The sequence below is a fragment of the Eleginops maclovinus genome, chromosome 5 (genome assembly GCF_036324505.1).
Source record: "Eleginops maclovinus isolate JMC-PN-2008 ecotype Puerto Natales chromosome 5, JC_Emac_rtc_rv5, whole genome shotgun sequence".
NCBI lineage: Eukaryota > Metazoa > Chordata > Actinopteri > Perciformes > Eleginopidae > Eleginops > Eleginops maclovinus.
The window spans coordinates 23872346-23898632 of NC_086353.1; the positions used below are offsets into that span (position 1 = coordinate 23872346).

Here is a 26287-nt window from a genome sequence, read left to right on the forward strand (position 1 = left end):
CAGTCATACAAAAGGAAATATCTTTCATTTTTGGACTGACAAAACAAATTATTTTCTGATATTCTACACAATCAATCAACAAATTGTGCAGATGAATCGATAATGAAGCTATTTGTACGTTGCAGGCCATTTGGAAACATTACATTTTCAGCAGGAAGGTGAGCATTATTATTTTCTTTGACATCTTCTCTTATCTTAACACTTTTTTTCCTCCTGTGTGGCTGTTAAAATGTCCACGCAGTGAAAGCTTGTTACGGTTGTGGCCTTGCTCCACTCACCCGTATCTTGCTGAGCTTCATCTGAATCTTCTTGGAGACCAGCTCAGCCCAGTAGGGCTCGCACAGGAAGTCCCAGAAGACCCGGCCCAGAGTGGCATTCAACCACGCAACATTATCCTCCTCCTCCATCACCTCCTCCTCTTCCTCTTCCTTGGGCGGCGGCTGAGATGAAGTGGTACTCTGCAGCTGGAGAAACAGCAGGTAAGGATATGGGTAAGGGTAAAATATGAATCTAATAATCCTGTAGATGATTTGAAAACATTTTACCACCTACAGTAAAGCTTATTCTACCCCTGCTAACATTTAGGAGGATGGAACAATATTGTCACATTAAATTCTGATATACAGCACATATTAAACAGCTTGTGACACAGAAAAGTTAAATCACAACTAATAAGATACATTTTTAACCTAAGGAACAAAATTAGAAAAGGAAAAGGAGTTCATAGTACGAGTGTAAGATGAGTGTGTGCTACCTTCTTATCCGCCCCGGGGCTGCTCTGAGGACTCTGAGGAGCAGGGCTGGCAGCTGCTGGGCTCACTACCGCCTGTTTTGGCAGTAGAGAGGCCATGTATACGTTGTAGTCCAGCAGCGGTTTGGTTTTGGCACTGCTTGTTGTTGTTGAGGACACCGAGGAGTCCTTCGACCTGGGTTGAGATGCTAGAGCTTCGTCCAAACTGCCGCGACTGCTGCTGCGACTGTGAGATATCGGAGCTGTAGGGAACAGAGCATAACAAATTAATTTAAAAATCGGTTAAAAGGGTGAGGAATTAGACCATTCACAAATTACACTTTGTGAACTACTCCCCCCTACCCGACTTGAAAAGCGACCTTTGGTTTCTAGAAAGGCACTATATAAATCTGATGTATTATTATTATTATTATTATTATTATTATTTCTGAAACTCAGGATCAGAATTGCTATTTCTTTATCTGTAAAGCATAAAAATATATCTGAAATGAAAAAACTAAAACATTTTAGAAAAATTTAAAGGCATAGTTCAGATTTTTAAAGTGGGGTTGTATGAGGTGCTTATCTACTCCAATCCTTATTTTTGTATCCTGATCCCAATCCCTTTACATGTAACCCCTTACAGCCCAAGCCTGAAGCTCTGTGCAAAGCCACCAGACTCTATTGACAAAAAATAGTTTGTCTTGTTTAATTAATAGTTTAATTTGCCAAACTACATTTGAGGCTGGGGTAAAACAGCACCTTCAGCAACGTACAATAACTGTTTTGCATGGAGTCTGGTGAGACCATAGACAACAGGCTGTCTCATAGCAAGGTAAATTTGTGTATATATATTAAATAAAGTGTACTCTGAAATGTATTCTATGTCTTGAGGTGAGCATTTTTAAGGAGGCTAATGATTTGCTGCTTCTTTTTCTACATATTTTAGCTCACGTGCTTATACTGATGTCTGTTTATGCAGTCTGGGGGACATCTATTATAGGTAAAAAAAAAATGTAGAATGGATAAGTACCTCATACAACCCCACTTAAAAATATCCAAACCCTCCTTTTAAATGAAGAAGAATCTCTAAATTGTCTTTTACAATTCTGGCACAAACATCAGAACTGCTCACCGCTCTTAGTCGCTGCAGCACTTCCAGTTTTCTTCATGTCCGCCTTTAGCTTGGAAGCCGACAGAACTCGCTGGAACCACTCCTCCTTCTCCCTCCCCGTCCTTCCGAACAGATAGAGGGTGAGGTCTCTGCTGGAGGAGGACAACCCACCCCGCTCCTGAGCCCCCCTGTCTCTTGTGTAGAGGCTCTCGCTGGCCTCCCCCTCAGTCTTTGACATGAAGTCATCCTGTTTGGCAAGTTCGATGCAGATGGGGTACTTTTTGTTCCATATACGTTTCCTGGCCAGGCTCTGAGGGGCCAGATATATCTGGGGGGGATACATGAGTTAGACCTGAATCACACAGACTCTGGTTTCAATATATCTCTACCAAATTCCATGGCTTTTAAACAGTGGTGGAGAGTAACTAAGTATGCTAACTCAACTACTGTACTTAAGTAACATGTTGCGGAACTTGTGTTTAACTATTTCCACTTTAGGATACTTTCAATTTCCATCCTACTACAACCTGATTCATTTGACAACACTAGTTACTTACTAGTTATTTTTATTCAAGAATATACATTTTCAAATTAATTATGATGTATTATTTCGGTTAAGGTTACCTGGCAGTGTAATAAATCTTTAAAATTAGCTCCAGCTTTACTAGCTGCAAAATGGTGTACACATTAATGCACCACAAATTACAATCCAGTGATATGATATACCTTTGGTACTTTAGGTGTACTCTTAATACTACTACTTTTTTAATGCACGACTTTTATTTGTATAAGAGTACCTTAGGTAAAATATCTCAGTTATGTTTCTACTGCTGCTTTAAGACAATTTAAAGCCATATATTTTGTGCGGTGGTATTTGTCATTATCTGTTAAAGATCCCACATTGATAATATATAGCATGAAGTAATGAACTAAACTTTGACCGGCCTTATATACATCTGTGAAATTGACTTGTCTCTCATAAGATCTACTAGTTCAACACATAAATAGAGTTGACCTCCAACAGGAAGATAAGGAAACTATTTTCTAATAACTTTTTTAAGTTTGCGTACTTTGCTGTCGGTGATGTCGTAGATCTTCTGACTGATGTACTGGACATCAGGTTTTGGCTCGTTGTGTGTGGCACGGCGGGCGACGTTATGGTTGGGTTTAGACAGACGAATGATGGAGCCCTCCAAGCGGACGTACACAGAGTGTGTCAGCGTGGCATGGTACGTCTCCGGATCATAGTTCGATATCTCATTCATCCAGCCCTGCAGCGAAGGCACCATCATTTAACATCATGTACATTTTCATAGATTGAGTTCCAAAAAAAGTTTTCCCATATAGATTGGAATTTATATAGATTTTTAAAATGTGTATGTGCTGTGGATGTTCATAACAGGAAGGGAGGAAAGCTTTTTAACAACTGAAAACACGGACAAGATAGCAATCCAAAGCTCAGCCTGAAGAATGAGGACATGCAAAACATCTGTGTGTGTTGTCAGCCGTGTAACCATGCCTCTACGAGCTGACACTGATAAAAGAGTTTTTCATGACGCTTTTTTTTTTCCACAGTGGTTTGTTGTCAGCTGCTTTCTGTCGTAGACTTTGAAGTTCCAGGCTAAATTCAGCCCAGGATCCACATTTAGTTCATTTGCTGCTCTGTCTCCTAATGCAACATTTTTCACAGAATCTTAAATTGCATGGTTTCCTTATTCAAAGCAGACCATAGATAGTGACATAAGAAGGTCAAACTCCGTTATAAAAGTTTATGTAACATGTGTTTTTATTATTTTGTTTCAAATATTGAATCAAACTTTATGATAAAATCCTGAAATGTGACATTTTTCAAGTGATTTATTTTATGGGGATAAGCGAGGTATCTTTTGCCCTGGAATTAAAGAAATAAATCACAGGTCAGGGGCTCCAAGTGATTTATTATTATTTTGTGCACACAGAATAGTTCACTTCATGTTAAAAATGTTCCTTCCTAGCAGGCAGTTTAGGTGTGAAGATTAAATATTTGCTTGTCTATCATTAGCCCTATGTTGGACTGGTAAACTGTCCAGTGTGTAGCCCACCTCTCACTCAGTGAATGTGAGGTGAACAGAGTGAGAGCTGGGCTTGATTATATTGCACAGAGCCTTGAAAGGGCTCTAAAAAAGTTGGGCTGTGATCATGCCTCATGGACTGTTTCAAATCTCCTCTGGTGCTTGAATGCCTTATAGGACAGACTAGGGCCACCAACGTCAAAGCGTTTTTATGCCGGTTTAATCTGGAAACCTTTACTTTTTATTAAAAAAGAAATCACAACATAAATCACATACCAAGTTTGACCAAAAAAGCCAAATAAATCAGCACAAGCTGAATGTATTGTGCTGACTGGAGACCACTGGATATCAGTAAGCAGCCAAAACTAGGAAAAGTGACATGACGCTTGACAACCAGTCAACAGGATAACATCGTTTTGGAAGCATCCAGACAAATAACTTTAAGTCACAGCTTTTATGGAACACTACGACGTATAACACAGTACTTTGTTTTGTGTGGTTGAGATTTGGACAAGTTGAGACTAGCTGTGGACCGGCCAAGATTCAGTATAACAAAGAGTTTGAAAAAAGTGTTCCTAATGTTATCAAAAATCAATACATGTATCAGTACTACAAAAAATACATACAAAATGTCCAAGTTTAGGATTAATAAAGTAATTCTTATTCTTAGCACTGGATTGGCATAACAGCAACAAGTCCATCAGCTAAATCCTTCAAGGCATTCAGCCTCAAAGGAATTTAAGGTAATTTGAAGTATTCACTGACCTTGTAGATTTCTGGTTCCTTAATATCCAACCTGGTGACATTCCACAGCTTCCCACGGTGCGTGGAATGTCTAAAAGCACTGCCAGAAGGTTTAGGTCCCGTCAGCCACACAACGCCAATAGCCAAAAGAAACCCTAGCCCAATCCCAAGCAGCACTCCTCCAACGTAACTCGGCAGAGGTAATACAAAACACCCATACAGCAGTACAGTAAGGATGACGAGTGTGTAGTGCGGAACACTAGGGACCGGCTCTGCACTGTCGGATTCATCTTCACTGCATGGTTCTGTACTTCCAGTCTCTTTGCTTTGACTCCCAGTTCTGGTACCATCAGTTCTATCACCTTCTGTGTTGTCACAAGTCTCAAAGTCCTCACTGTACAGGATGCAATAGTCCTCATCGTCTTGTTTAGCAAGAGCGGACATGGAGCATTTGTCCAATGACATTGAAAGTAAAGATTTGTTGGGGCTCTTAGTGTCAACAGAGGAATGAACAGATGTGTCAGTTGGACTAGAAACCTCACTGTTGAGGGCTTCAGCTTCTAGGTCAACTCCTTCTTCCTCCTTGATGCAGTAATTGTTGTTGCTTTCCAGTTGACCATTCATAGAGGAAATGGAGAGTTCCGAGGCACTGGCAGACAGAACTTTAGGCCGGTATATACTGCTGCCAACTAAGCTGCCACTCTTTTCGTCCATCATGTCTCTCAGCAGTTGGAACGGTTCTGAGATGGCCTCAGAAAGACGCCGCTTAGTGTCTTCAATTTTTGCCTCGACTTCTGAGACCTTGAAGAAGCTGCGGGTATCTGTCGTGGTTAAGGGAGAGGAAGGTGCAGTTTTGGAATCCCCAGCCGACGTTGTGGTAGCAGAAGGCATCCGGGACTGTGTGAATTGCTTGAAGAGCTGCAGGTTAAGGCGGGAGTCTGGAAGACGGAAGGGTGTGGAGGAGGAGGACGAAGACGAATCCTGGGATGTGTCTGAAGACAATGATTTGACAAGATTTTTCATCAGTTGCCTATGCCTCACTGTGGGAGCAGAAGCAGGAGGGACCCCTTCACCAGAATCATTGTCGGACGAGAGAGACTTCACCATGCTGAAGAAGGGTTTGTCACTCGACGGAAAGCTCAAAGATTTAGTAGGAGAGGGATTGTAAGTTGGGTTTTTTTTTGTCTCAGCAGTGTGCGATGGCGAAGTTTCTGCTGGAGAACGATTAGTGTGATGTTTAGAAACTGAAGAAAGTCCGGATGAGTCAGGCATGACAGCAGCCTTGGCCGCAGAGTCTGATGGCGTGCAATCAAACATCTCTTCACTTGCTTCTACGGCTGTCACAATGTTTGAGTCATCCTGAGCACCTGAGGTAGTGGCGACAGTTGTCCAGTACAGCTCTTCTTCCTCCTCCTCTTCCTCCTTCCCAAGAGCTGAGAAGTGGATGGTGATGTTGTCCTTTGATGGTGATCGCAGGACATGGAGCTTGGGGGACAAGGCAGGTGGTGGTTTTTCAGTGGAATGGGCGCTCTCTGCATGGCTAGGATCCCGGCTAGTCATTGCAGTACTGCCACTGAGTCGCAGTCTGAAAAGAAAAAAAGGGCTGGGTGATTACTCACTTCAAGGTTTAGTCGATTTAAATTAGTCACCATAACATACTGGCCATTAACTATTTCAGAAATTTTAAAGACAATTGCAACTAATGACCATCATTTGCAGAATAATTCATAATGAAACAACTTCTTAGTGGCAACCTGATATGAAATGTATTATATATGGGGACAACATTGACTTTAGTGTTTTATAAAAGGCCCTTTTATGCTTTTATCTCTGTAATACATAGGTTTGTGTGCATGTAAAAGGCTAAAATCCCAAAGTTCTAGATCTTTAGATCTTTGAAACCAAATTATTTTATCAGCAAATGTTTTTATTGCTGGTTAAAGAAGTTATCTTTTTCATATCACTGTCAGCCGATCACCATTCCTTGGATTGTTTATGTTCAAAATATCATAAAAACTACTATGTGAAAGTTAGATTTGTAAAGCGGGTAAACCACTGCAACTGGTGCGCATTGTACTTATTGAACTGGCTATAAACAACGCTTACTTTAATAAATGACTTTCTTTCTCAATCCATCAAAGCACAAGAATAATCCAAAAGATGGTAGTAGTTTTGAGTCACCTACCACTGACTATGCTTTTAAGAAACCCAGCGATAATATATTATGTATACTACTATGGCCAGAAGAAAGTGTATTTATGTGTGTGCCAGTGCTAGTGCTGCCAAATGTGTGTGACTCTGGGTTGCGTCACTCTGCAGTTCTTGAGCAATCAGGAATATCAAATTACCACAAACACCTTCCCCCATCCTACACTCCATCTGCTGACACTTTCACAAATACCTGCTAGAGACTGCTCAGATATACAGCAAAATCAACAAGTCCAATGAGGAGCAATCAAAAAAGAGATTGCTAAGCCAAATCAAGGATTCAGACATTATGCATACATGAATGCTGCAGCACGATGTTGTGAGCTCTGGTGTCTATATATTACATTGCGTATTTTAAACCACATAAACATTTTGACTTTGAATCTATTTAATCCATTTTAAACCTTTGCCAGTAAAAAAAAATCAGCAATTGCCGCAATGCTTTCACATCCTTAGCAGGTATTTAAAGCTAACAAACGTCTGACAGACATCAGTCAACGTCCAGATAATAAATCGAAGGCGGGATAAAAGTAGCATGGCACACTGATGCTAATTGTTTGGTGACTGAGGTCTATTTGCCAGGTTTTACGAGGAAAGATCTATGTGTAACAGAAGATGACGTCAACACTACTCGTTTTTTCAAACCACTCATTGTCTAAAAATGATTAAAATGGTACTAGATGGAAATGTCATCAAATGCTCTTTTAGAAACAAACACATTACCGTAGAAAGTTTAGCTACTGTTAGGTTGTTTAAAAAAGAAGAAAAATAAACTAAACCAAAGTGGATCCTGTAAATTAAATGACAATTATTGGGTTGAATACACCCAAGTGGATACACTGCAAAGTACTTAATTCATAGCCTGTGCTTTTCCTTATACAAAACACTCCCCCATTTAAAACCTTCAGCTTATCAGTCTCTCTTGTTTCATTTTATAGGTTTGTCTTTGAGTTAAATGTTTTTTTATTTTTTATTGTATTCTATAAACTACTGGCAATTTGTCTCTGTGTTGGAATTCAACAGACACTGGAATGGCTGCCGTACATGTAGAGATAAAGATTTAAGAAAACATGTTTTAATATATATTTTAATATTAATATATAAATACGTATATTAACATAGATAAAATAACAATGTAAAAATAGGATCAAAAGCCTAATAAATAAGTAAATATATGTATGAATATGAAAGTAAAGTAAGAATTTGCAATAAAAATAAAACAAAGGTATTTTGATAAACACACAAGGCTCACGTACATCGTCTTGTGAAATAAGTTGAAATAAAAATGTTCTAAACTATAAAACCTTTATGTTAAAATGTTAGCAGCCCTAATAAGATATTAATGCTGACACTGCATTAGTTGAGATAAAGGTGTGTCCAGGCATGCTTTAGTGACTAAGAGGCAGTGGTAAACTGGTTAATGAATTTCACATCGTCCCATTCAGATTCCAGGTTTTGGAGACGGATAAACAAAAGCAGCCCAACAGAACCGAAACTGTTCCCAAGAATGCTGACATACTGGTGAGACAGGCGGAGAGTGATGGCTCTCTCAGCCTTCCTCTGCCAAATACTTTATCAATGAAACCAGAGAAACAATGTATTTTGACAAAATAGGATTATGTGTTGGCTTTTGGAAAATCATTGTGGTGCTGTCAAAACATCAGGATCAGCGATAACGGATTACATTTCATGCGACTTCGTAAGAAAGATACAAAACAAGGCAACTGCTTCCACTTAGTTACATAAAAAAATTGCTGCCTCCATTTACATCTAGGACACTCTTTGGTGAAAACAGAAGCATGTTAATGTTGTGTTGACATCTAGCATATGCCTCCTCATGCCTTGTCCTCACAACATGCTGGCTCACTCTTCTAGACTGAACTTGGTCACTCATTGTCACGAGTGAGCCTGTTGCACAGCCAGGCAGTCTGCCAGCCACCTCTGTCCCTATCTAGCCAGCCTTCAGTCAGCAGCAACACAATGAGGCCATTCTAATGGACCGCCAATTGGACATGGATTTCATTTCAACATAAAGGACTCTAAGGACCTAGCAGTATTTGCTAACAGCACATTAGGATTATTGGGGGAGTATGCACATGTTTGTGTGGCCATTAAGCTGATTTTATCTCCAAATTAAAACTATGTAAAAGGAACAAACAAACCGAGCAAAGGACTTGGCATGTACAGTAAATCTTCATGCATTTGGCCGTCAATCCAAGAGTATGTATGCACCGACAATGAAGTCCTGGTTTATCTTGTGTTCCAAGTGCCTTTCCCTATGAAGCCCATGAACAGCCTTAGAGGACAGTGAAGAACGAAGTCTTGCCATTGATGCTGATGAAGCCAATTAGAGAAGGGAGCCAGCCTCATTAACCCGCCTGTTTTGTACTCATTAGAGACATGTTCACAGCTCACTTCTTCAGTACCGAGCAGCACACACTGTTAATGAGCTGTGACTCACAGAGCTAATACATGTACTCAATGTATCCATGCAGATGAACTGACTGGTTATACATGGCTTTGTGTGTTTAGCTGTAATGCATTGTTCAAACGAACCAGTGAAAAGAAAACGCTGGTGAGGTGAGAAGACAGCATTTGCAATTAAAAACAGTCACTTTAAGTATTGTTTCATTTAACACATTGCTGTCTCTCAATGTGGAGTAAGCTTCAATAAGTTAATATAATGACTAAAGGAATAAGCTAATGCCTAAATTAAAAATGAATGCATTTCTGGATCAAATGTGTGGTACTTTGAAGCAGTGATGCTAATAAACCTGAATAAGAGGAATAAAAATAAACATTATGGTAGAAAGATACTGTACTGTATGTATGAAAGAACCCTTTTGGTATCAACTAGACAATTATAAAATAGCTTAAAGACTTGAAGAATTCCAAAAACGTGCCTTCTGGAGTTTTCTTGTTAAACAAACTAAAGTTATATTTAAATTTAGTGTTCCCCAATATTCATCTTATGTATCCTTGAGGTGTAACAGACGTGAATGAAAACATTTGCAAAGCTATTTTTAAAGCATTTTCTGGTTTCGTCGTTAAAGAAAAACCTACTTGCCCAAAGAGAATTTTTATCTGCTTTTAAAACATGCTTTTACCTTTTTGCAGTTATTACTCAACACATACTTAAGATAGCTATCATGTTTAATCCTTATGTCAATTTATCTGGGGTTGTGGCCACATTCTTCAACGCTACCCAACTAAACTCCTGTTAACAGGATAATTGATCCGGTTTTTGCCAAGTGCATGATCGGTACTGTGCATGTGCTTCTGTTAACAGAGATGAGAATGAAGGGATATGGCTCCGAACATACTTCCATCAGATTCCCAGTACACTGGACAAGCGAGTAATCATTTTTGTGATTTGTTTTTATACAAGGATGCCAATAACAAAATGGCAAAACTGAGATATAATAGCGTACATCAAAGATTGTAGGTTAAAACCAATATGATCAACACCAGGATGGGACAAAATGCTCCCTCTTGGCTACCTGAACCCCATTCTGCAACTAATAAGTTGCTAAGACAGAAGACTGGCTTAATCTGATGACCCCTCATTTTCCCAGTATCAATTCTAAGAACACGACCCCTGACCCTTTAGTTCCTGTCAACAAACCCTGCATCTGATTGTACATACGACTATTAATTGTTAGTCATTAGTCATGGTTGCCACAGTTAGGTGGTAACAAAAACACAAAGTAAGGCTGTAATCCTGCTCATACTCCCAATATCTGGCTCAAAATATCATTTCAACTGCATAGTAATGTAAAATAGCCAAAGTTTCCACCAAGAACACATCTTTAATGTATTCCTAACCTCAAATGTTGTCTATTTATTTTTATTTTTTTGCAGAAAAGGGTCAGACATTGTTTATCTGAAAGTATTGCAGTGAAACAAAGAAGCTGGATTTGATACCGAACATGCTTTCAGTTAAAGAATAGTTTGAAGAATATGATAGTGATCTGCTGTTTGTGATTTAATGCAAATTATCCATTATAAAAGGTAGATTTATCATGGTTCACCAATAAGGGAGAAATCCTTTGTGGTGAACATCTTTTGGCGGTGCCAGGCTAGACAGCGCTCAATGTAGCCACAAGACAAGTTGCCTCATTAGACCGAGGGGTAGACCTAGGACCAGGTGGAGGGATTATATCTCTTTACTGGCCTGGGAGCGCCTTGGAATCCCCCAGTCAGAGCTGGTTGATGTGGCCAGGGAAAGAGAAGTTTGGGGCTCTCTGCTGGAGCTGTTACCTCCGCGACCTTGACGGATAAGTGTGAGAAGATGGATGGATGGATGGATGGATGGATGGATGGATGGATGGATGGATGGATGGATGGATGGATGGATGGATGGATGGATGGATGGATGGATGGATGGATGGAGGTACACACTGGAATGGCTGCCATACATGTAGAGATAAAGATTTAAGAAAAAATTGGAGTGGTCTCTTAATTTTTTCCGTGGCTGTGTAGTGAGATGAGGAAAAGTGGATGGATAAATCATTTTACCATCGTTGCCAAAAGTTATAACATTAAGTATATAAAAGGGATGGTCCTTTCTTATAATAACTTTTATTGAGGTGTCACATGTTATGTTACTCAGTGTCTAACAATCCAACAACCTCCTGCATGACCTAATCAGAAGCTCCAAATCACACTGAGGATGTGACTGTTAGGAATGAAAAAAAACCTCCCTCATTTAAGGAGTGTTGTATGCGTGGTTGCGTGACCATCACACACACACACACACACACACACACACACACACACACACACACACACACACACACACACACACACACACACACACACACACACACACACACACACACACACACACACACACACACACACACACACACACACACACACACACACAGTAGTGTTGTGTTACTACTGAATGTAAGAAGTAGGTGTAGTCTCTGTGATGTCACATTGTTGTTGTCCACTACGGTTTTGAAGCATTTTGGCTGTGGGTTTTTGGATTTGGCCAGAGCCATCTTGGTATTGCGCAACCACAAGTGACAATATCGGGTTGGGATCAGTGCAACCAAATACTGAAAATGTGTAGCCTTGTAACAAAAACACAGAGAACGCCAAGATTAAACTACACCATTGAGCTGTCAATCACAAGGTGGCCCTGCCCTAAAGCAAATGCTGCTTTATCGTCTATTTTACTCTAAATGTGACTATATACTACTCCAATACGACTATGAATTGAGACCATACAATTCTCAAATAGGCTCTCTAACCGTACACTGAGAGAAGAAGCTGCTTCATGAGAAGCTACTTAATATGATGTTTTTCTTTTCTTCTCTTAAACTCCTTATTCCCTCTGAATGAAAAGACTTCCAAGAAGAAGTCATCAACTCTTTGCACCCCACTAAAGACATGGACCTGGAATCTTAACATACACAAATGGCTGCAATGTGACTACAGGAAAGACATGCCATCTGGGGAACACTTCACAGTCTACAACAGACGATGATATTGTGTCAGTTTCCTCACGCTAAAACATGAGTCTGCATAGAGACTCCTTGGCATAAATATCCCTATCTCCTAAATACATGTGGGCCTAAAATATCAGTAGAGGTGGCTGACAGTGTTTCCGGTGTTGGCAGCTCAGTAACCACACTGCGGGGGGGATTTTTACGAGTCATCCTGCCTGTTGCTTTCTGCCAATACAACGCCACATGGCAGCCTCCTCAGAGCCTCTCAAATGTCATACACCACTGTTTCAGATGACATCAGTGGCCTAAGGAGGGACAGAGTCTACACTACAGGATAAAAAAATACCTTATTAAAGACCTGCAATATGCTCACACATGTCCCCATGGAAGACTTCATACAATCCCAGATCACCAAACCATATCCAGGTTGCTTAGGAAGGGATTAGAAGAAGTCCCACTTCAAATCCTGCTGTTGATTTGCAGTAGCAATGGTTTTCCCTGTGCTTACACTGTCAGTTTAGCTAATGACTTGTGCTCACATGAATGCTACTGCCAGCATTGTATTTACAGGAGCCAACAGTTTACTGCCCCGTAGGCGTTGACAGTTTAAAGAATCTACATGCCCCGTTAATTAGATATTTTATTGAAAAGTAATTTAGAGGAGGGAGAAAGCAAACATGACAAATTATATATTTTTATGTGGAAACTTTAAGGCGGATATGAACGGTTGAAATGGTATGAGATTTCCACACTTCCGCAAATATCATTGTTTTGCCTTATTTACTATTATATTTATTAGGTACAATTACCCGTAAAGTATTGAGAAAAGAATTATAAAAATAACATGCACTATAAACCTGATAGAAAAGCAGCATCTATCAATAAAATGTTGTAAAACAAAAGGCTGTAAAATTACATAATCATCTGTGAGCTTTAAAAAAAAAATGTCCTTTGATTATTAACAATTAACCTTCTGTAGGTGCTCCTGTCTGTAGCTTAACTAAAAGATAAATAACACTTTTTAAAGTATATATACACCCCCGCTTCAGCATTATCAGTCTCTCTTGTTTCATTTTATAGGTTTGTCTTTGAGTTCAATGTTTTTTTATTTTTTATTGTATTCTATAAACTACTGGCAATTTGTCTCTGTGTTGGAATTCAACAGACACTGGAATGGCTGCCGTACATGTAGAGATAAAGATTTAAGAAAACATGTTTTAATATATATTTTAATATTAATATATAAATAGGTACATTAACATAGATAAAATAACAATGTAAAAATAGGATCAAAAACCTAATAAATAAGTAAATATACAGTGGTATGCAAAAGTTTGGGCACCCCTTAGGAAAACCACTGCATCAGTTTGTCACTTGCTGAGCTTTTGAAGCAGCAACTTCATTTTAACATATGTTATACCTTATGGTAACAGAAACATCTCAGTAGTGAAATAACTTTTATTGGTCAAACAGAAACATGTTTATGTGCATTCAAACAAAAATAGGCATGTGCATAAATTTGGGCACCCCTAAGAAATAATTCCATTAATATTTAGTATTGCCTCCTTTTGCTGCAATAACGGCCTGTAGACGCCTCCTGTAGCCACAGACAAGTCCCTTAAGCCTGGCAGGTGGTATTTTGGCCCATTCTTCCACACAAAACGTCTCCAGTTCAGTCAGGTTTCTTGGCCTCCGTGCATGGACAGCCTTCTTCAAATAAATCCATACATTTTCAATGATGTTAAGGTCTGGGGACTGGGATGGCCATTCCAGAACATTGTACCTGTGCTTCTGCATGAATTCCTTGGTGGATTTTGATCGGTGCTTAGGATCATTGTCCTGCTGAAAAATCCAACCCCGGCGTAGCTTCAACTTTGTGACTGACTCTAGAACATTCTTGTCAAGAATCTCCTGGTACTGTAAGGAATTCATGTGGCCCTCAACTTTAACAAGTTTTCCAGTACCTGTGCTAGCCACACAGCCCCATAACATGATAGATCCTCCACCAAATTTTACAGTGGGCAACAAGTTCTTTTCATTGAATGCAGTGTGTTTTTTTCGCCATGCATACCTGTTCATGTTATGACCAAATAACTCAATCTTGGTCTCATCTGACCACAGTATTTTGTTCCAAAATGCTTCTGGCTTGTCCAGATGTGCTTTTGCATACCTCATGCGACTCTTCTTGTGATTAACACTCAGGAAAGGCTTTTTGCACATCACCCTTCCAATGAGCTCTTCCTGGTGCAAAGTACGCTGGATTGTGGAACGGTGAACAACTACACCATCAGCAGCCAGATGTTGTTGTAGTTCTCTGGAGGTGGTCTGTGGCTTCTCTGTGACCATTTTCACCATCCTTCGCCTGTGCCTTTCCCCTATTTTTGTCGGCCTACCACATCTTTCCTTCACACGGACTGTTCCTGTGGCCTTCCATTTCACAACTACGTTTCTGACTGTGGAGACAGACAGTTTAAACCTGTCAGATAATTTTTTGTACCCTTCTCCTAATTTATAATGTTGGATTATCTTAGCTTTCAGGTCAGTGGAGAGTTGTTTTGAGGTCCCCATCTTGCCACTCCCTAAGAAAGAACCTAGGCCAGGCACAGCCAGCTATTACCTATGTTAAATAGCCTTTTTCATGATTGGTTCCACCTGTCTTTGTAATTGAAGGTCTAATGAGCTAATCAAAGCAATTTTGTGCAGCAACCTGTCAGCTATAAATCCGTACAGGTGTTGAAATGAATGCTATTTATAAGGGTGCCCAAACTTTTGCACATCCCATTTTTTGCATTTTATTTTATTATAATAAAACTATGTAATGCTACCCTAAGAATTTTGGTCTGGAAAACACTAAAACGTCTACATCTTTGTAGGAAAACAAATGTTGTTGCTGTGATCTTCTATTATAAAGGAAAAGCAAATTGTCATGAAATCTCAGAGGGGTGCCCAAACTTTTGCATACCACTGTATGTATGAATATGAAAGTAAAGTAAGAATTTGCAATAAAAATAAAACAAAGGTATTTTGATAAACACACAAGGCTCACGTACATCGTCTTGTGAAATAAGTTGAAATAAAAATGTTCTAAACTATAAAACCTTTATGTTAAAATGTTAGCAGCCCTAATAAGATATTAATGCTGAAACTGCATTAGTTGAGATAAAGGTGTGTCCAGGCATGCTTTAGTGACTAAGAGGCAGTGGTAAACTGGTTAATGAATTTCACATCGTCCCATTCAGTTTCCAGGTTTTGGAGACAGATAAACAAAAGCAGCCCAACAGAACCGAAACTGTTCCCAAGAATGCTGACATACTGGTGAGACAGGCGGAGAGTGATGGCTCTCTCAGCCTTCCTCTGCCAAATACTTTATCAATGAAACCAGAGAAACAATGTATTTTGACAAAATAGGATTATGTGTTGGCTTTTGGAAAATCATTGTGGTGCTGTCAAAACATCAGGATCAGCGATAACGGATTACATTTCATGCGACTTCGTAAGAAAGATACAAAACAAGGCAACTGCTTCCACTTAGTTACATAAAAAAATACTTAATCAGATCACAGTTAAACAAAATTGAGGGATTGAATTGGGATTACAGGCGGGATTACAATGTTACAATTCATTTTAACATAAAGAACGTTATATTAAGAAGCACATGGGAACACACCACAGTAGCTACTTCATGAGTCTCACGACACAGATTAAAACAATCCCAATTGAAACCAGATTATCATCGAGACATAATTTAAAGAATGCTTTCACATTCTTTGCTTCACTTGTTTTTGTTCAATTCAGTAGGTGAACCCATATGTTCATTAAATATATATGTCATGTATCTGCAGTGCATTTGTGTAATCAGACAGCAACAGAAAGTTATCAAGCAACATTACTTTTATACTGTGATGCTACGATTAGGTTACTGATTTTTCTACAGTTTTCAAGAGAACACATTACATTATACATAAATAACATCTTTAAAGTAACCTTTCCATCCCTGTAAACACAAACAAGATGTATTCCTTTTTTGTCAGGCCTCACTCATTAACGCAGCAGACACGCGGTTCCGTTGCGTTGACGCTTGCCGGTGGGCGTGTCTGGCGCTTAGCGTTAACGTGACCAACAACCAATCACATTAATCTCCCGCCCCGGACACACAAACACACGGTTTGATTGGCTAGCACTTGTGCTGGCATATTTGCATACACGGGATTGGATTGGCTGGTGCTTCCGTCGACGCATGAGAAGTTGAACTTTTCTCAACTTTCACAGAGAGCAACGGAGCCAAAGCGAAGCAACGGAACCACAATGCAGTTCAGCAATGCTTGACATGACCTCATTCAAAGTGAATGGGAAGGTGCGTCAGGTGTCAACGGAACCGTGTGGACAAGCCGTAAGCACATTTTACAGTTGCAGATGTGAGAATTACTTCCATGAGACCCAGTAAAAGCAATAACCAGATGTATGTCTAAAAGTTTAACGCAAGTGTGCCGTTTGTGGGCTGTTACAAAAATAAGTCAAACAGAAGGAGCAGTTTTTCCTCTTTTCCAACATTCTGATGACATAGTGGTTGTGAAAGGTTTGGCAGGCTTTAACCCTTGTTCTCAAATGACCATCAGTTCTGATGGATTGCTCAATTATTGCCTGCAATAATGCCACAGCTGTAGTGGATCACAACAGTGGAAACACTCGGGTTCGAGGGGAGCATGTGACAAGAAATGTGGAAAGAAATCACCCTACATTACAGTTAGAAATTAGAATACACTCTTTTTGAACTTTAATGTCAGGCTTAGCCTCAGACAAAATAGAATTGTATTGGAGAAAATACTCAATAGTCTGTTACATGATCTAATCAATGCAAATGTAAAAGTCAAATGTCTATTTACTGTGAAATATTGGCTTAACAAAACAGCAAATTCTACAGAGAGAACACAGTAAGGGTGCAAGGGTCAGGACCACTGTAGTGTAGCAATACACCATACACCTAAAAAATGATCATGTGATAAATGACAATGAGGATATGGAGAAACAAAGATCCTTTTAGAATCCAAAAAGCAACGGGAAGCATTGTGTTTAAGACTGGGTCAAAGCCTTAAGGAAGTGAGTAAAAACAATACTCCGGTGTAAAGAAACAGAGCTGGAGAAAGAGAGACAAACACTGTAAAGTAGCACAGTGGGCTTTACAGGACTAACCAGACCAAAACAAAACAGAAAGACGCTGTGTGTTTCTATGCAATTAATAATTGGTGAGACTCAGTCATGTTAAACCGTGTTCGTTCACTGCGTTGTTCATGTTAAATAATGCACTCCTCACTTAGCTGCTTAACCTTGTCAACAAGACCTTATTATTTTTAAATGAACCCCTTGGCTGACAAAACTGCGACACGGATCAAGATTTACCTCTCCTCCGGTTACTTAATATTAGTTACCAGGGGAGACACATCTGTTTTGATTTGCAAACTAAAGAAATGTTGATTCTTTTCAGCAGTTCTTGAAATAGTTTTCACAGCAGATTCTGAGCATGGGCTGCTTTTTCGTGGTTTTGCTTTAAATTCCATTGAGTTCTTTCATCGCCATTTTAATTACCAGCCTCCCTTCAGTAACTATTCAATAAAAAGCGGGTCACATGTAGACTCCTTAAAACAAGTCACCCATTAATAACAAGCTAATGTTGATAGGAACAAAAAAGAGAATGTTTTAATTGTGAGCAAGAGGCTAACCGTGTAATCATGTTTCGTAGAGAGAATATCAAGACACACCAGGGCTCTTTTTGCTCAGCCACGGCCAACTGATTTAGTACAGTTACGGTTTATCTTTCTGAGAAATGATGCTATTAAACAATCAGCTACACTTTATCTTGTTGGAATAAGAGAGGAAAAAGATTGATCCAGAAACAAGTCACAGTGAAATTAATGCTTATAGCCAACATGGGATTGGAGCAGTAAGCAGAGCCACAGTTTGCATTAACGCCTTTGAGGCAAACATCTGCCCACATCTGGCTCAACCCCGGGAAACACGGAACCAACTTCCAGCTTTGTCTCCACAAAGATTCTTCTGTTTCCCCACACATTACATGCCAAATGTCAACATGCTACAGTAATTCATTTAAACTCATTCAGAATGGAACATGACATAAACCAGCACAGCTTATGTGATCGTCTCTTTCTGTAGAATTTGGGCTGTTGATGTCTCCTGTTTCTGATCACATTAACCACACCAGTAACTGTCTGTCTGCCTTTTTCCGGGGTAATTACATTTTCCTGCAACCCAATACGGTTTCATCACAGCAGGCTTTGAAGCACGAGAGAAATCACACACCGATAAGAACAACAGAGCTTAGGGCTACACATGTAGTCTGTATTTTAAGATATAATTCTAATACTTTTTCTTTAAAAAAAGCTTCTTACCATCAGCATTCCTCAAATGTATCCTTCAATATAATCTCATTTAAAAACAGAAGTACCCTCCTGGCCAGCAATAATCCAAATGGAAACCAAATTTAGAGTGTGGATTGCAATAATGATTTATTAATGTTATCAGTGTTGGATAAAGTGAAAGGAATTGAAAAAAGCACTGGTCAGCCAAACTGTAATGACCAAAGATGTCATTGTTAATGAGTAATGGAGCCATTTCCTTGTATCCCAGTCAAATCTGTAGATCATGGTGAATGAATGCTAGACATTTTAAAGGAGTGGCCCTAATCTTAAAAAACGACGGCTGCCCTATTTTCTCAGGGTTGAGCAAATTAATTCACGGCTTAGACAACTCCATTTTTTATTCACAAAAAAGCCCTTTACTGTAGCTGTGTGAGTTTGAGTTAGAAACTGAGGCAGTATTTATAGAAAGGCTATATTTATCTTCCCACCTCCCACCTCGCCTCTGTCTCTTTCCTTTGGTAACAAGTCATTATTACGAAGGCAGCGAGATGACTGGTAGTGTCAGCGTACAATGGAGACAGCACCTGAAGCAGGCCTGCTGGGTGACAGTCTGACCCATTCTGTGGATGTCTCAGTAATGGTCATTATCTCGGTGGTTGGATTGTTGAGGGGGAAGCACCTGTCTGTAACTACTGTGATATTTGCTGAAGAGAAGCCAATGAGAAGCAATAATTAGCTACATAACCAAAGGCTTTAAAGCAGGGGTCTCCAAACTCTGGCTCGGGGGCCAAATGCGGCCCGCAGGCAATTTTTAATCGGCCCTCAGCAAATTCTAAAAGTATAATGCAATATGGCCCACAAATTAAACTTTTGCTTGTCTTATATTGTACCGCTCAAATGTTAAAATATATATATTTCAAATAAATTCAGTCATTTAAAATGTAAAACATTTTCTAACAAATCTTAATTGATAAAAAAAAAACAATAACTTATTTCTATAACAAGCTTGAAATGTAACCTTCATATTTCCTCTTATTGTCAGCAATCTGAGGCTACTGTTTTAAGGAATGAGCTGCCAACAAAATAAATGAAACCCTAAAGACAGATGAGATTTTGTTTTTTCCTTAAACCATTTGAAAGTATCGCACATTATTCACCTACATTTGATTTGTTTTGCTAACTTATAACTTAACTTATGAGGCAATATTCACCTCTATAAGTGACCCAGCTCTCCGTATATTTTTCAGTATGTGGCCCTCGTTGAAAAAAGTTTGGACACCCCTGCTTTAAAGTATCTTCAACTATGAATGGCAGATCTTATTTTTCTCATGGATGTAGAAATAGATCTCACGAGAGGTGGGCCCCTTTTCATTCCTATGAAAGTTGCTCAGTGGCGTATGAATCCAAAATTGACAAGAAAAAGGACCTATATCTGGTCCCAAAGAGCATGCACACTCCTCCAATCAGCTCCTTTGTTGGAAAATAAATAGAGGTACAATTTAAACTCTGGATTTAGATTTTTTTGTGCATTTTACAATTTTGGAAATATGAAGAATACATTTCAAGCTGGTTATGCAAACAATATTGGAACTAAAATGTGTTAGAAAAGGTTTTTCTACTTTAAGTGACTGAATGTTTTTTGAAAGTGGGTTCATTAATACATGAATGCTACTGTGTTATATATGTATACATATATATTTAGGAAGTACAATACAGGAAAAACACAAGTTTCAGGTGTGGGCCATGTTCCATTATGCTTTTAGAATTAGCTGAGGGCCGATTCAAAGTGGACAACGGGCTGCAGTTGGCCCCCGGGTCGTAGTTTTGACACCTCTGCTTTAAAGCATGACAAACTTTCTGAGAGCTTGATTTGTTCTTTGTCATAGTCAAGGAAAACTGACAATGTAAACACAGATGTGGAGCTAGAATAGATAAGAATTACTATTAATCCCAAACTGGGACGTGTTTGTGTTGCAGCAGCATGAAACACATAATTAGAAATTAAAGAAGAAATAAACTATTCTAAAGTATAAACGTCTCAAATAAAAGAAATAAATATAAACATTAGGGAAAGATATATAGATGACGATGAATCAGGGCCTGTGGGAGCGTGAGAAGATGTTGAATATAGGCAGGGAGGGAATAACCCTGAAGCAAGGCAGCAATAAGCTTTGATAAATAAAATGAAAAGACCTGTGTCGTTAGAAGAGACTTTGTTTGTATTTTTCTTAATCCAAATAAGCCTCAAGTCAAGGGCCTGATAACGGACATGTTCAACAGCCAAAAGCCACATTAGGCTAGCATGTTAGAGAAGGCAACAGAGCAACATTTTTCTAAAAGGTTTTTATCTTGTTGATCTTGATCAGGCGTAAACAAAGACAAACAGATCACAATGAAGCGGTTTGGTACAATTCTTGAGCGTTATGAAGCATTCTATGAAATAGACTTTACTCGCTAAAACGCCATTGAATTGGATTGTGATGGGATGTTGTGAATGGAGGAGATTAATATCAGCATCATGAAAAAGTGTAAGTACAAGTCCAATTGTCATGCTGAAGAGGGCAGCACGGGTGGCAGACCTGATTTTATTATCAATAATTTATTTTTTCTATTTTTTAACTGATGCAAAGAAAAAATATCAGTTTTATAAAATTAATTCAGACCTGGTGAGAACTTGGAAGGCCATATGTGAGTCAAAGCTACGAGCAGGTGTTCAGTCAACAGGGGTGTAGGCCAGCTCTACGCAGTCTGATAAGCGGCACATGTTCCTTGTCTCGGAGCGAAAGATGAATATGACACACTCCTTCTGAGGAAAGTAACACTGGTGAAAGGTCACGCACCTGCTGCTCAAACCCAAAACCTCCATATGTCTCTCACATGTTAGAATCCTGATTTGGTTTTCCCTTTCTCTTGACAAACTGACAGCTTCCTCTTTCTCTCTTACCCTGTCTAACTTGACAGCTAAGTATACACAGCGTACCAGTGCCGTATGTCTGACAGACGTCAGATAAAGGACAAGTATTATTATTTTTTATAAATCAACACAAATCCCACCAACATGTGATGTGTCTGTAGCCAAATCCTGATGCAGTAAATAACCCCTTGCAACTGAAATCCTTTTTTATGCAAATTCAAGTTACTGCTTTTTGGATGAATATGTTAGGCAATTGTAGTTGCTTCCTCTCAATTCATAGGCATTGCATTTCCTCCACCGAATACCTTGTCTAATGTGGCACTGTAAGTCATTCACTTTTAAAGGGCATTACGGTACAAATATCTAAATCTATGATACGATTTGACATTTGGAGGTTTTTCAATATAGAAATACTTGTGGAATCACCAATCCTGCATTTTATTCCAGCAAACCAAATAGAAATGTAATTTCAGTCGATTATAAATGGAAAGTTTGAATCATGACACCCTAATCACAGTGACCAAAGTATGTCATATTATTCCTCATGTCATTCAACTGTCTCAAGAATTCCTAAAATAGCTAATGATAAACCACTAGCAACCAGCTTAGACATAGAGCGTTGTTTAAGGGACACATCATTGTCTTATTTATAGGATAGTCATTTTTGAGTTCACTCATGGGAATAATATAAAACATATATTTTTACTAGCTTCCTATGTCATGCAGGCTCATTTAAATACACCGCTCCGGAACCAGTATCTCCACCAAGAGCTGGAAAACTAGATTTGCAATCATTTTCTCTCTCAAGCCAATCAGAGCAAACTGGGCCTTCTGGGAGGGGGGCTTAAAGAGAGAGGTATATTCAGTCAGACAAAACCAGAAAAATGGTAAACATGTTCTAGTGCAAACCCTAAATTCAATTGTGAACCTAAAAAGTGGAATGATATGACCCCTTTAATTGTGGTAATTCAAACATTGAAATATACTACCGGTACATGTATTCTTTAAATACTTTAAATTCCTTATTATTATTTAATTAATTTTAATCTATCTTCCTTTGTTAGTTCTGTTCATTTTCCCTTAGGGAGGGGGGGGGGGGGGATTTACATTATTAATGTTGATGTTTAACTTTTTGCTATAATGTACCATTGTCGATTTCTACAAACATCTGAAAATCAATAAATACATGTTCAAAATACTTTAAATTCCAAGTTTCTGCATTTTTCTAAATCATATAGTTGGGGTTAAATACTTGATGTATAGTATAAAACCCAACCTATGACATATGCAAAAAAAGACCTTGCATATCATAATATGTCAGTATTTGATTACATCCGACACAGAATCAGGTATTCATTTGAAATACGCTATCAGAAAGATATTCCCATACATTACAGCACAAATAACACTACAATGTTGTTGGATTTGTATGTGAGCTTCAGCCTCAGACAAAATAAATGAAGGGATTGTGTTGAAAAAAATTCTCAGTCTGTACAGTAGTCTGTCTGTATATTAGACAAGATCTAACTGCTTCATGCAAATTTGAAAGTCAATTCACCATTTAGTATGAGATATTGACTCAACAACACAGCTATTGTTTTCTGAAGTCATTACATTCTATCATAAACCTAAGCCTAAAAACAAGAAATGTACAAAGAGAACACTGTGGGAGTGCAAGGGTCAGCACAATTAAAGTGTTGCAATGCACCATAGACCTGAAAATGATCATGTGATAATTCAAATATTATGTCAGAGACACAATTACATTTTAGAATCCAAAAAGCATTGTCTGGTTTTTAGGGCTGAGCCACGGCCTAGAACTTTCTTTGTGCAGATCCTTTTGGCACATTTTGTGACCAATTAACCTCATTACATAACTTCGGCTGCCAGATATCAAAGCCTGTTTTTAGGTCCAAAACAATCAGCCCAATATTAGCATTCCTAACAGCAGTTGTAGCCTTGTCACCTGTGACACTAATGTGACATGTTGAAACTCCCCAAAGAGACACTGAAATCAAACAAGCGCGCTTTTTTTTTTCTCTACAGATACATGCCAAAAACTGAGAGCCGAAAAACATGAGGGACAGAAAACCGGTTACAGTGTTGGAGGAAAAACATCTTGCATAGCGAGATACTTTTCATTTTAAATATACCTTAAGGTCAATGTGTGCCAAGAAACCTGTAGAACATCTTGCTTCTGTTGACTTTAACCATGCATACTTCAGGGCTTTAAGTACAGGCTCTGAATGTCTGAGGCATTTCTAAAAGCTTCTAGAGGCCTAGTAAATATTCCAATGTTTTAAGCACCAACATCACTATAGGCTATAAATGGCAAACCTGCTCTTAGCAATTCAGAGTTTAGTATCTCGCAATGCAAGATGTCTTGTGATTCCCATGCCAAAACACAGTATGTTGACATCTCTTTGTGTTACTTTAGGTTAGAAATATCACTTCATATAGAATAGACTTTGCATTTCCCTTAAGTGTCCTTTTGTTCCCCTAAAAGTAGTAGATTCTTTTACATTTCTGCTCGGATCTTAATTCTCCTTAGCTATGTTTGTTCTCCGTCTCCCTTGTATCTAGACTTTGCCCTCACCGAGGTCATTTGTAGCTCAGGAAATGGATCAATAATCAGTTCAAATTTACTGGCAAAGTGCTTACCTTGTATCCTCAGTGCCATTCAATCCAGCCTGGGGCTTGCATTTGCCTCCTGCAGAGTCAAGTTTCACATGTCCATGATGCTAAGGGGGCTTCTGAGAAACACATCAGCAAGAGAAAAGACAAAATCAGCACAGGTGTAGGTGCACAACACACTCATAAACACTGGCAGTATAACAAGGGAGGGTTCGTGCTTCTCTTGGTGAGTAGGTTCTTAACATAGGAAGAGGAGGAAGAAGTACTCAGATCCTGTACTTAGGTGAAAGTAGAAAGACCAACGTGTAGGAATACTCTATTACAAGTAAAGTCCTTCAAGTACCAAAAGTAACAGCACTCGATATGCAGATTGGCCCATTTCACAATCATATTTATTGTATGTTTTGATGTATCAATATCAAGCTCAATGTCAAGCTCATATCAAGCTGGAACACATTTTAATTTACAGCAGTGTAGCATGTGAATTTTAACCAGGTGTGATTACAGTCTTATTTAATTGTGGATTATATTTCACATCATTAATCCAAATCTGCAAAGTAACTAAAAGGTACAATCTAAATGTAGAGGAGTAAAATTGTAATACTTACCTCTGAACTGTAGTACAGTAGAAGTACAAACAATAGAAATATTCAAGTAAAGTACAAGTCTCTCAAATTGCTCTGAAGCCCAGTATTTGAGTAAATGTACTTAGTTACTACACCCCTGCACAAGTGGCATGATTGTACAATATTTATAGATTGTGACCATATGGCAAACCATCATTCTCATTCCAAGCATTTAACATGTGGGTGTTGTTGGAAGGAGCATCGGCTAATACGCATGCTAACGTGCTCTAAATGGAAACTTGTCAGGCTTTAATGGGAAAACAACGACTAGTGAAAGGCATGTACCATAAAAAGCCCACAACAACGACAACTGAACGACATGTTTAGCTTTTATTACCTTAAATTAAACTATACGGACGGACTTACAAACTAGCTTACTACAAATTAGTTTTAAAGTCACTGGTAATCGAAGTCACCTCACTAAACTCGCAACATGTTTTTTAAAAATGAGAAAGATGGCTTACCGTGTCGTGGGGACTTCATTTTAATACGGAAATACTGATAAAAAACTGTACTTCCTAAAGGAGTCGTAGGGTTTTTCTCCACACGATAACGAATAGTAACGTTCGTATTATCAGTTCCACGTACCATGTAGTATCTACGGCTCGTTTTCTCGCTCAGCCTGTTGACAACCGACTAACTGCACTCAGTTCCTTAAAGAAAAAAACGCAGCAGTGTATCAGACCTGAGTAATCGAGCCCGAACCGAGGGATAACATAACTGGCTGGCAGTTAGGGTTGACGATCCATTTCTCGACAGAGCTTCTTTAAATGTCTTGAGCAGATGATGCAGATGTCACAATGTAAACAGAGTAAAATGTGAATAAATTATTTCAGTAGTGCCTAGTGCTTATCAATGCAAAGAAACAGGACAATACTACACTAAGGCAATGTTGAGAGATTTACAGGACTTCATAATTGATTGCAAGTACTTGATTTCATACATTCAATGTATTGTATTTAAACAATATATGATTATGATTATGATTATTATTATTATTATTATTATTATTATTATTTAGTCAGCCTATATTTTATATCATGTTTTACTATTGTTATTGTGGCATTTTTATAATTCCATTATTTTTGTTTTTATTTATTGGTTGTAATATAAGTAGTAGTTCTCGTAGTAGTAGTAGTAGTAGTAGTATCAAGCCGGTTCATTTCCCACACTTTGTTATGTACATTTAAAATTCTATAATAGTGAATAACATGGCCCATTACATAACCACTTATCAGAAATTAGCACAGGAACATCTTTTTTATTTTTTATTATTCTATGAGTTTAGTCAATCAGCAGATCAATACAATGTGAATTGAAAACACTCCCAATAAAACCATTGTTATTATATGAAAAACAAAAGCAATATATTGTACTTTAGGATAAAAATTGGTATATTTTACACAAACCCAGTCCTGTGATTTAAGGCGTAT

General features: G+C 38.6%; 2 protein-coding genes across 3 annotated transcripts in view; both read right to left on the reverse strand.

Annotated features, from left to right (window-relative positions):
* Positions 1-25515, reverse strand: part of LOC134864615 (testis-expressed protein 2-like) — a 44109-nt gene extending 18594 nt beyond the window's left edge. For both annotated transcript variants that reach the window (XM_063883742.1, XM_063883741.1), the window contains exons 1-7: positions 25319-25515; positions 24256-24347; positions 4661-6224; positions 2915-3115; positions 1866-2172; positions 755-993; positions 279-464 (exon numbers count right to left, since the gene is read on the reverse strand). In XM_063883742.1, the coding sequence (XP_063739812.1) occupies positions 279-464; positions 755-993; positions 1866-2172; positions 2915-3115; positions 4661-6199 (2472 nt within the window). In that variant the 5' untranslated portion in view covers positions 6200-6224; positions 24256-24347; positions 25319-25515. The remainder of the gene's footprint in view (positions 1-278; positions 465-754; positions 994-1865; positions 2173-2914; positions 3116-4660; positions 6225-24255; positions 24348-25318) is intronic.
* A 594-nt stretch (positions 25516-26109) lies between these two features.
* LOC134864042 (myeloid-associated differentiation marker homolog) overlaps positions 26110-26287 on the reverse strand; it is a 2105-nt gene continuing 1927 nt past the window's right edge. The window contains exon 1 of the mRNA XM_063882783.1: positions 26110-26287. This exon is cut by the window's right edge and continues 1927 nt beyond it. The gene's annotated coding sequence lies outside the window, so the exon portion shown is untranslated.